The 17523-nt window shown below is 34.7% G+C and overlaps 1 protein-coding gene across 1 annotated transcript in view; it reads left to right on the top strand.

The window, feature by feature from the left end:
• The window catches only part of AKAP6 (A-kinase anchoring protein 6), a 272508-nt gene that overhangs the window by 42560 nt on the left and 212425 nt on the right, over positions 1–17523 (top strand). The window contains 2 exon segments of the mRNA XM_050335742.1: positions 1–108; positions 4139–4496. Coding sequence (XP_050191699.1) covers positions 4173–4496 — 324 coding nt within the window. The 5' untranslated portion in view covers positions 1–108; positions 4139–4172.

Here is a 17523-nt window from a genome sequence, read left to right as displayed (position 1 = left end):
GAATTAACTGCTATTGGAGGAAAATGTGGATGATCTGATAGCTGGCAGAGTGAATGTGGCCTGCACTTTATAATCAAGGAAAATGTCAACAACTGGGGAGCAGAATGAGTGAGAGAAGTCTTTCAAGGCTTGTGGTGATTGATAAACTATATTATCGTTGACACACACATTCTGTGTTTTGCATAATAGTGTTAGCATCTGATTGAGTGGAAAAGCAGGGGAAAGTGAGATTGTCTGTGTGATTAGTGGAAGGTAATCAGCCATCTGTTAGGCATAATGCACTTACTAAAGATGAAGATAGAAAGCATATGTGTGCATGTGCTTACACAGGGTCTCTCAACTTTCATATAAGTATCCACTGCCATATAGGACTGTATATAAAGAATTAAAAGGCAAAAAAGGCAAAAAAATATACTCAATTCATCTATTTTTTTCTCACACCAGAAGTAGTACAAGCTGGTAGATATGTGGTATATTTCACAAATATGTCTTTTCAGCAGACTGAAACAGTGGTTTTTGAAGTGACAGAAACAAATTATTTGAGATGTATTTTTTTAAAAATAATGGTATCATAAGTCTCACTCTGATTGTGATTATAAAAATAAGGTTATGCCCTGAAAATATTGAGAGATAAACTTTTTATTGATAAGGACATTTGACCTTGTATTTTCATCTGTCCACCTGCAAGCTTAAAATCATCTAGTCTGCCAGCTCTTCTGGATACAGAAAAGATTTGGATTAGAAGAAAGCTGGAGTCTGATGTAATATGGCTTGCTCACCTAAAACTGTCATTGATTTTACCAGGATTTTGTGATGTAGAGCACAGCTTTTAAGTTTTATTAAGAACTTTAGCAGTGAAGGAGGCCCTACTTGGAAAGAAATGAATCACTTCTTTATCTCTTTTCAAAAATTATTTTTGCAAAGTATAAAAAGCACTTCTAAATGTATTCAGTTTTAATATGTGTTCTAACACTTAGTGGTTTACAAGTCTCTATCTGTACATCTCACAAAATCTGGAAAAACAAAATATTCCAGAAACACAGCAAAATCTAAGACCAGCATTTAAATCAATCACTTTAAGTATCAATATATGACCCCAAAGTATATAACTTGACCATCCATTCCTACATTTTTTTAGCAAATATTTAATCCACTGGATGACACTTTTCAAATTTGAAATTAAAATTAGGTTTGCTAAAATGTATCATATGTCACTTTTGGTACATTATGCAAACACTGAAACTGATGAGAATTTCTGTGCTCTATCTTGCTTTTTCCATCTTCCATGTTTCAGTATGCAACTACTACCCTAAATATTGTATGTAGCTAGAGGACAATAGCTGCAAGTGCCTAAAAAAGTGGAGAATAGAAAATTGGGTCATCCTCAGCAGCTGGTGGCTTAACAAAATTTTGTGAATCGAAACCTCTGCAAGGCTTGCACGTGGTCAGTAACCTGAAAAGCAGAACCTCCTTCTGATCAAAAGTATTTTGGCAAGTTTTATAACCCCTAAATTGCACAAAATGGACATGTCTATGAGGTTTGCAGTTGCTGCTAGGCCTTGATGTTTGCTATTTAGTACTTCAAACATTAGAATTTTGTAAAAACACCTCTGCATCGTGGATTTTCCTATATTCCTTCCATATCCAACACATGAAGGGTGCCTGAAAGCTGCGCTCCCAGCGCCTTCTCGGCGGTGGCGTGGCAGGGGAAGGGTGTCGCTTTGCTCCAGTTGCGAAGGAGGTGGGGCAGGCACACTGAGGTGGAGCTTTCGGTTTCTCCGGCGATTTTAGGAGCTCTTCAGTGACTGCAGTGCTTCAGGGCTGGTTTTACTGGAAGCGCGGTGGAGAACCTTTCGGCTGTGCTTTCTCGCAGCATTAGTTGGATGATGATGCCTTTTTTATTCTGCCAAGAAACAATTTAAAGAATCTGTGTCCTAGTGTTTGGATTCAGTAATTTCTTGCTGCAGGTTTCTCCTTTCAAGCATTTGTGTGCTTTTTAAAGCTTTCCCAGACCTTGCTAATTAGTATCCACAGTGTGTTTTATGACCTCTGTAGGATTTTTTAATCTTTATTTTTTGAAGAATGTGAAAAGAATTATCTATTTTAAAATTTCTCCACATATTCTTAATGGAAGTGTTGCAACTTCTTACGATCTGGCAGAAAGGAAGGGATTTAAAGGACCTGACTTAAAGAGCAACTAGGATTAAAGAGGCATTAGCTGTAGTGTTGGAGAGCCACTATTAGAGAGTCAAGCACATCGTAACAAAAAACAGGTCAGCAGGTTCCTAATGGCTGCTAATTGCAAACTCAGTGTATCAACGCTAGAACCATGCTCTGCATGCAGCGTGGACTAGCTTTTGTTTGCTTCTGCAGTAGCATGTTTTAATTTCTGTTTGCTAATTGCTTTAACGCCCTTAATAGAGCTGAGTCACATTGAAAAAGCCTGTAAGAGTGCCAGGTTGGTTTTTTTTTTCTTTGTGAAAAAACTATGAAGCAATTGCTGCCATTCCTGTGTTTCTGTATCATTTAGTGAATGATTGTTTTGCTGACAGGCATGTTTAACAATAAATATGCAAAAAAAGGACTTCATGTGCTTCACCAAAATGTCATTTTCAGGAGGAAATAATGTAAACAGTATACTTAAAATACTTAGAGAGTTTGGGCTTTTAGAACAGTTGATTTCTGTGTTTTAAAACTGAGGCTATGATCAGCAGTGTCCAAGACAAAAATGTTTTTAAACTGAGTGATTTGTCTAACAATATATTTTGAGTATTTACAGCAACAGAGTTTAAGTTGAAAAACAGGCAGTGAAAAGAGACGAATTTGAAAAGTAGTCCGCATCCTGAAATGTTAATTTCATCCAGTCTTCCTGCAGAATTTTTTATTTAACACCATTGAATTCTGAATTTTTCAAAATTTGAGCTTAAAGAGATAGAAAATGTATAGCAGGCACTGAGAGTGTTTGAAATCTTCTTCCATTCCTTTTTCTTGTTTGCATGACAGAAAATTTTGTTCTGAAGTGCCAAATTAATATTTACTATCATTTTAATATCAGTTTTAAATGCTGTTTTGTGAGGGTGACAGATGTGAAAAAAAATCAAAATAAATGTAAATATTTTTGTCCTTCCTGGTTATGATAAGTGGAATTGTGTTGGAATACTTCTTTAGTACTGTCATTGCCTGCAGCAGTAGTCTCTGGATGCTGCAACACCATTTGAAATATTTAGGAAAGTAACTCAGTAGTCACAGTGTAGTTGATTTAATAGTGAAAAGCAATGTTTTTTCTGCAGTCTTACAGCTTTTATGTTAAGTAAGTAAAGTTTTTGGGGTTTTTTTTGGTTTGTCTTTTTTTTGTTGTTGTTTTTTTTCTTCTCATGCATAGGGTTTATGGCAGCCTTCTGTACTACATATAGCTAGAATGTATAAAGAAAGAGGTACAAAGTCAAATGTTTTACTTATTTACTTTTTCCAGTGGACCTTGCAACGTATATTGATGACATAGCTTTTGGGCTTTTATAAAGCCACTTTGTAAAATGGCGTTTTAATTTTTGGGACACATTTTGACATTTGGAATTCTTACCTCTACATTTTGAGAGAGTTGTTGCTTTTGCAACAGTTCTTAATCTAATAAAAATACAAGAATTTAAACTTCAAAATGAAAATCAATAAATTAAAGTGTCCCAACACTTGCTTCAAGTTTGCCTTCAAAGTTTTAGTTGTATGTGGGGAGACATTTGGGAAAGTTGAATAAAACTTGAGATATTCTGTGTTTAGTCATAAATTTCAGGTGAAGGAATATGTTCTATTGGGTACTAGTTTACAAATACCAGTCTTGTATTAACCTGTGGAGAACATATTTTTCATCAATTACAATTGTAATTTGCAAGGTGATTAAGTACAATGAGAGAAATATAGTATTTGTTATTTTTCTAATAGAAAGATCTTGTTTGTTCAAATCAACAAAGTTAATTTGAAAAATCTACTTAGTCTTAAACTTCTAGTATAGATTTGCAGGGTGAAGAATGTATTTAGAAGTACAATATCTCTCAGACGTTATCATTCACTCCTTGTCTTGTGAATATTTTTGTTGCTAAATTTGGTCTTGTAACAGCAGTCTCTTTTCTTTTTATCTTTACAGCTGTTTTTGAAATAAGTATGGTTTAGACTTTCCCATGTTAGCCATGGATGTAGCACTTTCTCCCATGAGAACACAAGAACTGGATCCGATGCCGTCTGATGCATCTCCCATGCTTATAAACATGACTCCTACAGTGGAACAAGGTGGGGAAGAGGATGCCATGAAGGATCTTGATTCTGGCCAGCAGTATGAAAAGCCTCCTCCTCTACACACTGGGGCTGATTGGAAGATTGTTCTCCACTTGCCAGAAATTGAGACCTGGCTTCGGATGACATCTGAAAGAGTCAGGGATCTGACCTACTCTGTCCAGCAGGACTCAGATAGCAAGCATGTGGATGTGCATCTAGTACAGCTGAAGGTAGGATGAATTTTATACTGTAGACTTCTCAATGAAGGTGGTTCATTCAATTCTGCTATTAATAAAGTAAACAAAAGGGTTTTCATAACTGCTGAAGCACATCTAACAGCCCATGTTAAAAACTGAATAAATCCTTTTCAGGGAAATAATAGAAACCATTTAATTATCAGATATTTTTCAGTATTATTTGCTCGTCACTTAATTCAACAGTCATAACCATACTCCTGAAGAGGTTAACACTCCAAGAGCAGGTGATACAACATTAGCAGTGACCTGATTGGACATCTTACAAGTGCCCAGAAATATTCTCATTGATTTTAATGTCTTCTGTACGTAAAACTTGTAAATAAAATTCCAGTGCAATTCTGAAAATTCCAATAAGCGGGGCTGCTCATTTGAAAACTACACAAGTTTCAGAGGTAGTGAGGTACACAGGTGGTCCAATGTCTGGCCTTTCAGTCTTGTAAAGATTACATTGAAGACTGAACTCAGGCGGAACTACATGCAAAATTGCAAATACTTAGAATTTTTTTTTTTTCAGATCTGAGACTTGGTAAGAATTATGAAGTGGTAAGATTTGAACAGTTACAACCAGTAAATCAAATTTTTTTCCATTCTTTTTCCAGCAAGATAATGCATTACCAAGACTGGAATTTGTCCCCCAGAAATATGTGTTTTGTGTAAGCTGTAAGAGCAACAATCGCCTTCCAACCTGACAAATGAACACAAGTATCTTTAAACAATTATCTCTGTCTTGGTTCCAGATTTAATTTTTGTTGCTAAATCATTAAAGTTATTAAGGAAATTCAAGGCAAAATTCAAACAAATACTTGCTGGGACTGTAAGCGTATGTTCATTTGCATGGCTTAGTTTGCTGCAGCAGATGAAGCTTTTGAAGGCAGCAAGCAATCTCCAAAAATAGCACGTTATCTCTTCAGGCTGAGCTCTCTTCAGAGTTGCATTCTGAGGTCTCTTCATTTGAACATAGTCTTCCTTCCTACTCAGTGCAATGGTATTTTGTTTGTGTTTATTTTAGGACTGGAGCTCTAAGCTGTCTTAAAATACAACTCTGTATACTAGCAATAACCAGAGCAATTGCACCATAGTCCGACCTAATCAGAGAGATGATCTTGATTTTTTTGTGGTCCCATAATTTTTCTAAAAAATTTGGGGTAAATATTGCCGGCTTTTGATGAGAAAAAGCACTATATCCACAGCGTGCAGTAGGTTTTTATCAGATATTCTGAAAAGGTGTTTCTGCAGGCAGACTTGAGAATTCTTGCTGGACTTGGTGCCAGTTCTGATCTGGAATTGCTTTTGGCTGTATTAGCGCAGTGCTGAGCTGAAACAAAAGGTCTGTGGAGCTTGTAGGTGGTGTTCACACACAGTTTTGGGTGGGCTCAGAGCACAGGCAGAACTGATTCGTGCCTGCTTATGAAATGAGAATATTCTGTACATATAACTAACTCACCCTCATAAATCCACTAAAATGTTTTATTTCCAAATAGAGGTCAGTGAATGAGTAATATCCCTCATGGTTTTTCTTCTTTTTAGAGTTTATTTGTGAAGTTGCAAGAGTCAATTGTAGTTCATAAAATACTTTCCTAAGGATTTAATCTATATAAGCAAATGCTGTAGCAATTGGGATTGTTTGGGACTAGGATGAAATCTGGTTAATGCAACTGTAAGAAAGGATGAAGGAATCTAAATTATCTGCAATTCCCTTGCCTGTCATTTTTGGGGGGGCTGTCATTGAGACTAGACACTCAGGAAAGTGGTTTTTTTCCTCTGTGTTTGTATATGCATGATAATGACTTGTATTTGAAGATATTTTTAAAATTTTTGATATATTTTTAATTTTTTTCACAAAGTACCATAAAAAGAAAAAAGCTTTCAGAAAGATCTGAAGTAGGACTTAAAAACCAGCAAGGTTGTAGCAAACACATTAGTAATACAGAACTTCTGTAACCTGTCTTTAAAACTGTATAGAGACAAAAAGAAATATGATTGTAAAAACAAGTGTTGTGAAATTATTTTATGCAGATGTGAGATACATTTTGAACTATTTATGCATTATGTAACTTTAAGAAAATCAACAAAGCAAAAAAACCACCAACCTCAACAAACAAAACCCCAGCCATAACCTCATATAGATATTACTTTTTCATTTCTTCTGTGCTCTGATAATTTTCCCGGAGGGGCTATTTCCAAATGATCTGTGTCCTTCTGGAACTGTTGTGCCCAGGCTTGACACTGGGCTCAACATGAAGTGTCACCATTGCTGAGTAGACTGCAAAAAAATGGTTCATGTGTCTTTCAAACAATACATACCAGTTTAGTATTTTCTTTTTTCCACAAGAGCAGGAGATGGTTGATTCATGTTCAACTTGTATTTTTTGTATTGATATATGTATTTTTTGTATTTATATATATATTGTATATATTCACTGTAATTCCCAAACTCCTTTTCCACAATATGTTTTTTTTTCACACCTCTCTCTTATCCATTTTATCTGTGAAATTTTACATGAAGGATTTTACTTTTGTCCATTATTAAACTTTTTCTTTCTTTCTTTTATACCATCTCTCAAGAATCTCCTCCAAATATACACATCATTTTAATGTGCAGATTTAAGAAGCCTTCTCTGTACTCCTTTGTCGATCAAAATGACAAAAATGAATAACAAAGGAATTTCTGAATATAATTTTCAAAATGCAAACATAACAGTAAGGCAACAATTTTTCATTTTCTCATGGTTTTCCTCAGCCAGGAGAGGTCTGACTCTGTTTTCATGCAACTTTCTGTTTGGTTTGGATGCTTAAAGTTGATTTCCTTCCTCTGGCTGTCAGTTATCTTGTGGTGATAAGACTGGCTTGAGGATCCAGGCCATAGCAGACTTTTTATATTATTCTTTGGAAAAATTGCTTAGCACACAGATCATCTCTTTCTCTTGTGAAAATTTTCTCTCTATCCCTGTTGCAGATCTGTCTGTGCTTCTGCTATTCCTGTAATCAAGAGCATTGTTTCTTTTTAGTGGCTTGTTCCCTGGGGGTTTTGGTGTTTGCTGCCAGTCTCTTTTCATGCTACAAGACTTAGGTCTTTACTAACGACCACTGATCCTTTGACAATACTTGTTTCTCTCACTTTTGCAATGCCCTTTCTCAGAACTAGCCCCACAGCATGAGTGGGAGGCTCCCTTATATTGTCTCTTGGGAAATTTCCTGGAAAGCTCAGATTCACATGAGTGCTTCAGGAGGATAGTTGCATGAATCATAACTTTCCGGATTCCAAAATGCCCTATATTAGTCATTTATCTGGCACCACTCTTAACTCAAGCTGTGCAAAGATACTTTTAGATCTAACACATTCAATGTAGCTTTTGCCAATTGCAAATATTGTAAAAGATAAAAAAAAAGAGATGTTTTTACTACAAGCAAATAAAGTGCTCTCTTTCTCCTTGTATTATCTTAACCTGCTGAGATGCTTTCATGATCCATTTAGCTTTTTTTATTTCAAATAAGATATTATTTTGCTTTTACAGCAAAATCTTTCTTGAAATCCTTCTGATTGGATTCAACTTCTGTTCTTCTGCTTTACTTTATATCCCTTAAGTCTCTCATGGAAGGGTCTAGTGTTTCAAATAATTCTTTACTGCTTTCCACCTTTTGAAAAAAATGTCATTTTGGATGGTCTAGTATAATCTTATGTACCTGAGATGTCTATTAACTTCTAACTTATTTTGGAGTAAAGCACTCCACCACTGCTTTGTGACTTCAGTATCTGAACCATATATTGTATATTAACATAGAAACCAACACATTTTATGCTATGATAGTGTCTTTAGATCTTTGCAGACTACTGATGTTTTCTCAATTTCCAAGTAGAGAGACTTCAGTCATCTTTTTCCAGGATACCTGGTCAGGCTCAAACATTGCTTGACTGGATCTTTTTTCTTTTCTCCTGACTCATACCAAAAGATTTTCATGATCTTTGGATAGAGATCAAATATCGTGTAACCACTGTCCTTTCACTATCTCTGTTTCCACTTTTTTGAGGGACAAAGAATTTTTAGTTGTTTTTTTCCTTGAACTTAAATCATGGATAAGAAGAGTGTCTGAGAAATTATCAAAACAAGATATTAAAGGGTATCAGTTTCTTATATATTTACAGTTAGATACAGGTTTTTTCTTTCCGTTATGAGCATTTTGAAAAAATGCTGTACAGGGTACAGTAGATATCTTTCTCATGCCCTCCTCTTGAATTTAGTAGGCTTTTATTGAATAAATACTTCATCTGCCAAATGTCTTTTTGTAACATTAGAAGCAGGTCTGTTCTTTCTTCTCCCAAATTTCTCTGACAAATAGACGAGTGTCTAAGAAGCAGACATTTGACTATAAACTCTGACCTATAGCACTAAGGAGACAAAGGCATACTATTGTATTTAAGTCTGAGAATGATCAAGTTGTTGGACAAAAATTGGTGGAACTGTTATGTGCAGTGAGTCTCAGGTCTAGCAAACAGTCTGAGAGTCAGTAATACGGTAATTATTTATTCTTGGTACTATTAACAATCCTATACTAAGAAACTAAGTTGTACAGAAATAAATGAGTTTAAAAATAATTGAAATGCAAATCAGATTATAAAAATATTATTTAAAGGTTATCTGTAAAATATATTTCCATTCTAAAATACAACTTTCAGATTTTGAGAACTAGATTTTCTATAGCTAGCAGGACAGAATGTGCACACCAAAAACTGGTGTGAAGCTGTGAAAGTGAACCACAACAATAGGGAAAATGTAACTTCTTTCATATTGAACTGGTTAACATCTCCCTGATGTGTAGGACTGTGCATCTCAAAGGGACTCTCTTAAACTAATTACATTTGATAGATTTCAGTCTCCTTAGTCTTGTTAAACCTGTAAAATTCTCTGAGAAAATTATTCTGAAAAGTTTAATGTTTGAAAGAGCTTGAATATTTCAGTTGAATATTGAGAGGGAAGGGAAATATTATTTCAACAATCATAAGTAAAACCAAATTTACTTATGAACTTTTTAAAGAGAATTTTCTTGAAATAGTTGATGTTTTAATGTCCACTACAGATTTGAAACAACTAAAAATTTATTCAGAATCTTCAAATGCTTTATTAGCTCCAAATATATAGATTAAAAAAGTTAATATGGCTGTATCGCAGAATCACAGTCTGAGTATCAGGATTTCATTACTGCAAATTTGGTAAGAAAACTTCAGATCTTGATTCTCTATGTAACATATTGGATATTTCTGTAATAATTTGATTGTATCAATGAAACACTCTGCTGTTATTGTTTTTTAATTTTTTTTCCAAAACCCAACCCAAAAGCTTATTTGATGACAGGGTATATATTTGTGAAGCACTTAAACACCAAACAAACAGTAATTTCTTTATAAATGTTTAATTTAATACACTGCTTTTTGTGCATAGCGATTCCAAAGATTTGACAGTCTTTATAAATTACAATCTTTTTTAGCCAGAAGACCTAGTACAAATACAACTTGACTGACTGCAAACCAAAACCAAGTTTGCTTATGGAAGTATGGTGAAAGACTAGATAATAAATACATCTATTGATATGGAAAGTTGCTTGTTATGTCTATATTTTGGCAGAACATACCTGCTATATGTGTTAGTTCTCAGCTTTGTGAACACAAGATTTCATACACAATTTAAAGGATGCACTTGGTTGTACTCTTATTTAGTTTGCCTCTGAAAACATTGGTTCTCAGAGAATACAGTAGAGCAACTGAGTGTAAACGCTATTAAAAACAGATTAACTGTTCCAAAGTTGGGTTTTGCAGAGCCTATCGTTTGCTTGCAGTCAAGGCTTGGACATGAAACAGGCGGGTTAATTAGCTTTTCTAATTTTCTGAGTAGTTTAGTATACCTACCTTTTTAAATTTTTCAATTTTCCTCTGTGACCTGAGGATATTCCTTGATTTGGAAAAAAGTCAGAATGCAAAATACAGAATAGCAGAAATAAATCTACGTTTTTCAAATTCTATCTGGTCAAACAATCCCAATGTTTAGAAACTTTCCAACTTGTTTGGCAATTCTACAGTCTTGCTTAGATTGAGGTATTTATGAACAAAGATGTGACTTACCACATCTTAATGTGCTTTACTACAATAACACCACAACTGTAAAAGTCATCTTGGTTTTGTAGAGGTTTGGCTGAATCCTCTTCTGCCTGACAGAAACAAACCCACTTTTTCCACATCCCTCAAAAATTGTCCTAATCCCTTACTATATTTTATTAAACATAAACAGAGGCGAATGCTCTCTTCTATATAGAGTGCAAACCTGGAGGCATTTGGTGTGCTGTTGGACTGTGCTGTTGCCTATCTTCTGTCCTAATATTTATTCTGTTCTGGTCATTGAAGTCTGTTAAGAACACACTCCTGAAGGCCCAATTTTAAGTTCCTAATGGAAAAAATAACCCTGTCCTGCTTGCTTATAACATTTCTCAAAAAAAAAAAAAAAAAGCATTGGTTGACTGCTGGTTATATATTATTGTTAGTGCTGAAACTATTCTTAGTCTTACAAATATTTTATACTGAACATGTATTTGTTTAGCCTTTGTAGGCTCTTACATATTTTTAACTTCAAATACTTGAGTATTGGTAGTGACTATATTGGTTTATAAAAATTTCAACAATAACCTTCGAAAAAACGTTAAAATAAATTTTTTATCTAGTTTTAAGTTATGATCTAGTGTAGATAATACCATAACTTCAAAATTAAATGTTATACCTTTAATGTTCAGCTAATCTGTGTTGATAATTAAAAATTTTTAAAAAAGAACATAATGGCAGGGTAATGCAATGATTCTTAAAACTTAGTTGGGTTTAAATTTTGCTATTCAGACTAATAGAAAAAAATTCCCACCTCTCATGTTGGCTATTATTAAGTCTGTGCAGATGCGATGGAGTTAGATTGATTTTCTTTCTTCTGTTAGAATTAGGTAAAGAAGTCCATTTATCTAGTCCATATTTATGCAAAATGCCCACTAATTGCCTGCTTGGGTGCCAGAAGAGACAGCATGACCAGAGAAAGAGCATGCCAATTTTACTGTAGATTCAATTGCCTTCTAAAGAAAGCTGGTCATTATTTGAGGGATCAAATTAAGAGAGAAGGCTGCTTAAAGAAATTCCTATCTGTTTCTGAGCAGAGAAGTGAGAACTGCTTGGTTGGTCTGCTGTTATCTGTGTATCAAGGGAATGAAAGTAGCTAAAAGCTGGAGAAGACTTAACTGGTAATCCCAGTGATAATGGAGGATCTGGCTTGCATAATATATCAGGATAAATTAATAAATAATACATATTGCAGACAGCGTGATGGACCCTTTTAAGCTTGGATATTCTTTCTAGAAGTGCCAGGAAAGTACCAATAAAAATTATTGGAATTACTACTCTTGTGACAGAGACTTTGAATATTCATTGGAGTGGTAGAAGACACCAGCACTGGATAATATTCCTTCTGGGCTTGGGCAAAACAGATAAATAAAAAAAAAGAGAGAGAAAAGGAAAAAAAAAGGCATATTTTACCTGATAAACTCATTTGGGGTCTATGTACACAGCCTTTGGAAAGAAATTTTGAACAATGTATGGAAGATCTAAGCCCTCCTCTTAATGCAAGGGTACAATCTGAACAGCTCCTTACATCAGGTTGAGTTTCTTTAAAGCAAACCAGTAAGGACACACTGAGCAAAAATTCTGCAACCTGTAACACTTCCTCCAAAGGAGTGCCTGTCTTCCAAAGGTAGAAATGAACTCATTAGTTCTGAGCAATGTATTTGGATATAGAAGGGTGGTGTAATTCAGGGAGGCTGTAAATATAAGAGCAGAGTAGCATCTGTAATTCTATGGAGGTCTTAAGGTTGTCCTAAAAAAGACATTTGAATTGTTCAGCAGTCAGGAGACTCAGGAGAAGAAAGGTGAACATTTTCCTGTGAAAAGGAAATTGGAGCTTCAAGATGAGAAAAAAGTGGGTGTTTTATCATTCACAGTTTCTTCTAGTTCTAAAAATAACAACTCTGCAAAATCTCTCTCATTTGGCTATCTGCACTTTTGAAATATATTCTTATTCCAGAATTTCTGTTTTAGACCTCAGCAATACAGGAATGCATGTAAGTGCACTTTGACCAAATATAATTATTATTTCTCCCCCTTCTCACTCCATATTGCTCCTGCATTAAAATATGTTAATACAGACTTTAGAGAATGAGCTAATATACTCTACTAGTGGTCTCTGGAGGAATATTAAAGTAACTATCAGATTACAGCACAGATGTTACCTATTACAGCCTCTTCTAGCCTATATCCTAATCTGACTCAAACACAAATGTTTACTGGATATAATAATGTAGTAATAAAAATACTTTTCATTATGATGAAAAAAATGTTGTATGTTAATTCATACTGCAAATTATTTAATGAAAACATTTGCTGAGAGAATGTATTTTGTTGTTTAGTATACATATTTGAGATGATAATAACACATGCTGATGTCCAGATTTTCTGGAAAACCCTAAATTAATACTGTTTCAATGCTATAAGTAAGAATTAATATTGTCAACTTTTAACATTACAGGTCGTCGACATTATATCATTATTTTTATTCAAAAGTAAGGATGCCAGTAGGAATTTCTATTATAGTAGCTGTGACTTTGTTGAACAAGTTTTTTTATATATGTATCTGTGTAAATATATGTGTGTGTAAACAAACAAATACACACAAAAACTGTGCCACGTAAGTCCTTCTGGTGATCTTTCTTCTTGAGGATTTGTTTGAGTCTGTTTTTGATTAAGTCTATTTGTTTAGAAGGTAGGATATTATTATGTTTCATAGAAGTCATCTGGTTTTGATCTGCATTGTGAACTGTTATGTTTATAGATGTATTCCTGCTTTGCATATCTCAGTAACTTTGTAGACATATTTCTCATTAGTCATTATAGTGGCTGGGTTTGTTACTTTTTCAATTTATAATTACTTGTCACTTATACATATCCAAAAACTGTAGTATGCATAAGGGAGCAGTCACAGAGCGAGCACAGAAAATTGCTCAAAATATAAGGAACTTTTTAGTTTGTTACATTATGTTTAAAATTCCCTGCTAGTCTTTTATTATGGGAGAGCTGACAGAAGAAATTTCAGGTTATAGGATGGTTGCTGTCTGAATGCCAAAAACGCAACATAAATATTTAAATAACATAACAAACTTGCATTTTAGTAAGAACAGGTTCCACAAGTTTGTGATTTTTAAACATCTTTGGATGTTTGCCTCTTGAATTATGTGAATTATTCCATTAAATCGCTTTCTCTGTAGTTAACCATTAAAAAGCTTGTTATGAATTGATGTGATTCCTTCATACATCAGCAAAGCAAAAGGGTGCTGTGCATTTTCCTGTGGAGAAGGCAACATGTCTAGGTAGCTGAATTTATACTTTAAATTGAATTGTTGCTCTGTGCCTTGTAGCTACCTTGTGACTGAGGTGTATGAGATGCCTTCTGGAGGATTGAGATGAAGTTCATGTGGCCTTGCCTAAGCTTGATCTGTCTTCTTAGGACAGTTTGGAAGACTGTAGTTGACCCTGACCTTTTCTTAAGGATTGCTCTGAAGCTTGGCCTCATTGTTTGAAACCAATACAGCTGGGTGGCGGGAGCACTGGGTTCAGGGTGGTGTCTGACTGACGTTGTAGGTGTAGTGATGTCATCTTCTTCAGAAGAGGTTATAAATGCACATGAGATTCTTTTTTTCATGGGTTGTCTTATGCTTTTTGGGGTTGTGTGTAAGGACACATTAGAGGCAGTAGCAGAATTATGTACCTATATCCAAAAAATTTGACTTGAAGATTTTAGTGTGTTCCATATCTCTAATGAAATCATGCCGAATTAGAGACAGATGAATAAATTTTCTCTTTGAACAGAAGCTGAACCATTTACAGTGGACTGTGCAGAAATAGGAAAAGGAGAACTAATACTTGCCAGTTCAATCTGTTAAAGCTTTATGAATGCTGTCTCCTATTTCTCCCTGTAAATGATTCTCTGGAGAAAGACAGTAGTTTTTGTGTAGTCAGTTATGATTCTATGCTTTGCAATTCAAAACATGGAGCACTTCTTTGTTTGGAAATGTTTCCATTTCTTTTTGGAAAACATATGTAATTTAAAAGGCATAAAGCAGCACTACTTTACAGCACTACTACTACAGCAATCATAGCACTCCAAAATTCTGACAGACCATTTATAAGTTGTCACAAAATATAAATCCCCCTGTAATAGCACATTGAAATTTTCCTTTCCCATTTAGCAGTGTACTTACTTTTCTGAATCTGTATTAGCTGAGGGAATGCATCTCATAAATGTCTGAACTATATTGTTTTTACTCTCATCAGTGGGCCCTGGAGCCATACCTGCTCTTAGCTGTGGTTCCATACTTCAAAAGGGACTGGAAGCAAGTTTCAGTATAGTCTTATCTTTTGGTCTGGCCATGTATCTCTTTGTGTTGAGATGAATACATTTGCTTCTGATCACAAAAAAAATGCAGATGTTCCACATGTGAGAAAGCAAGTAGTGTTTCTGCAGAATAGATTCTGTACATTTAATCATAGTTTATCTGCTATTGTATAGGGAATAGGTGATTTTATATGTGCACTTCCAGTGTGATTGTGATCTGACATTATGAAATATGTTATTTTTAATAACTGACATACATATGTAGGTATATATTTGTATATTTGTAGTATCATAAAAGAAATACAATGGCACTACTACTGGCAGAATTTGCATATGTACTTATACCTCATGCATTTCTGTCTTTTTTCTGAAAGATCCTTCTGAATTACTTGCCCTAAGATATTAGAGCAACTATACTGCAATTCACTGTAGCGCACCATTAATGTGTGTGTGTGTATTTGCAGTTCACCTCATGCTTCATAGTTACTGAGGGGCTACTCTGTGTCTTTGAGGCTACTTAGTACACTGACAGAGTAAAAATTTCTGACATGACAGAGTACTGTTACTATCCTTTGGGAATAAGAAATTATTGTCAAGGAGCAATGTTATATTTTAAATGGTGCAAAGTATCTGTAGTCTTGGATACAGTAAAGTATCCAAATGATCCCACAGAATTAAGAAATAGAATTGAAATTTTATGTGCTCTGTAAGATGAGCAAAGTGGTTTATACACCACACAATCAGCTTGTATGAAAGGTATGGCTGACATCTGTTTCTGCATCCCAGCACTGTTCAGCAGCTAGCAGACAAAATCATCAACTGGAAGTCTGAAAAATCATTAGCCAACTATGCTCTAAAATCATAGAGATGAGATACTAAACTGAATATTTGTATTTGCTCTTCCACAGTTGTTTTGAATCTATTTTACTAAGAAGCAAACAAGGCTAGAAATCTTTAAATTAAATCCAGGACTTTGAGGCAGTAAATGAATCTCACAATCTGGACAGTTAAGGATATTATCAGGTATTGTGAGATGTACGATAAAATAAAGAGAAGACAGATATTTTGAAGTACAGTAGGATTTGTACAGACATGGTACCACTTAAGCTATTCTGTTTTCTTTGCTAAGGTCATCTGGACTTCTTTCTCACAGTATTTATAGGGGCTTCCTGAAAGTTTGGATGCCTGGTTTAACTGTGAAAGCAAGACAGTTTGCTACACATTTGTTTGTCCCATATTGGGTGCAGGATCCCTTCTATACCTATTTTTCATGTGAGGTTAGGATCTTAATTTGACATAGATAATTTTGATATATTGGGTTAAAATAGCAAGTTTTACACAGTGCATTACCTGTATATGTATGTAACTTCTTATGAATTTTCACAAATATAACTGTCTCATCAAAGAGTACTTTAAGTCCACAAAATATCCACAAAATACTGACAATGCTGTATTTCTTTCAAAGTTCAGGTAGAATAAGGAATACTGAAAACATGTTTTTTACCGTGTTACAATTTAAATTATATGCTTTTGATTTTCAGCTAAGATCTGCAAGAATAACTTCCTATCTCAGATCTATTCAAGATTCTTTTTTGATCCTAATTATGAGTAATAATATCTCTCCATGTCTACCCCTGTTTTATCTTCCGTCTTTTTTTTTTTTTTTAATAAAAGCTAATGAGTAACTGAATCATCAAACCAAACATTTGAGTGGCAAAGACTTCATGGCAATCTCCACTGCAATTTAAACTACCATACTCACTTTTGTTGTTACAGTATTTGGGAATGATTTGTGAATTATGACTAGCTCGTAATTACTAGATGGGCTTTGTTTGATAGTGTGTTATCTTATATAGGAGACAGCAAATCAGAATGATGGGGCCACACCTGTAAGTTATTATAGAGGTTGCTTGAAAAATTATCAATGGGGAAAACCCCATGTTATATATGTATCTTTCAAACTGCTGAAAAAGACATTTCCCTCTGTTCGAAAGAATACACGTGTATTCGGGTCAGCTCAGGAGTTTTGTTTGTTAGGTTGCAAATCAGTTTCCAGCTTGCTATCTTTATTTTCCAACCTCTCTCCTCTGTCTTATTTTCCTTTCAGCTGTTTTCTGGTTCTCTCTCTCACAATTTTTGTCTTTCAAAACTGCCATCCGATTCCTGTCTTTTTAATTTTCTTCTTCCTTTCTTTTCACTGACGCACATTGCCGAGTCATCTGCTGCCATACTGAATTGCTACTTTAAAAAGCTGTGCTTTCTTTCTTAACCTGGACCAACGCCATGTTCTGTGGAGAGAACAGAAGCCTGCCAGAGCACATTTTTAAGAATACTTACTGCATTAAAAATACAGGAGTGAAGTAGAAGACAGTGCTGCCCTCTACACATGGGCCTTACTTCATTCTAGTGCGGGTTTTTTTGAAGTCTGGCTTTGTATAATTTCTATGGCTACAGAAGAGTAAAGAGAAGATTCAGTTTAAAATCTTTAATACTTTTTCTTGTATGCTCAAATCAACGAATGGGTAGGTATTAGG

Source organism: Myiozetetes cayanensis, unplaced genomic scaffold, assembly GCF_022539395.1.
Source record: "Myiozetetes cayanensis isolate MyiCay16 unplaced genomic scaffold, myiCay2020 scf6-25, whole genome shotgun sequence".
NCBI classification, from domain to species: Eukaryota; Metazoa; Chordata; class Aves; order Passeriformes; family Tyrannidae; genus Myiozetetes; species Myiozetetes cayanensis.
This window is presented reverse-complemented; position numbering and strand designations above follow the sequence as displayed.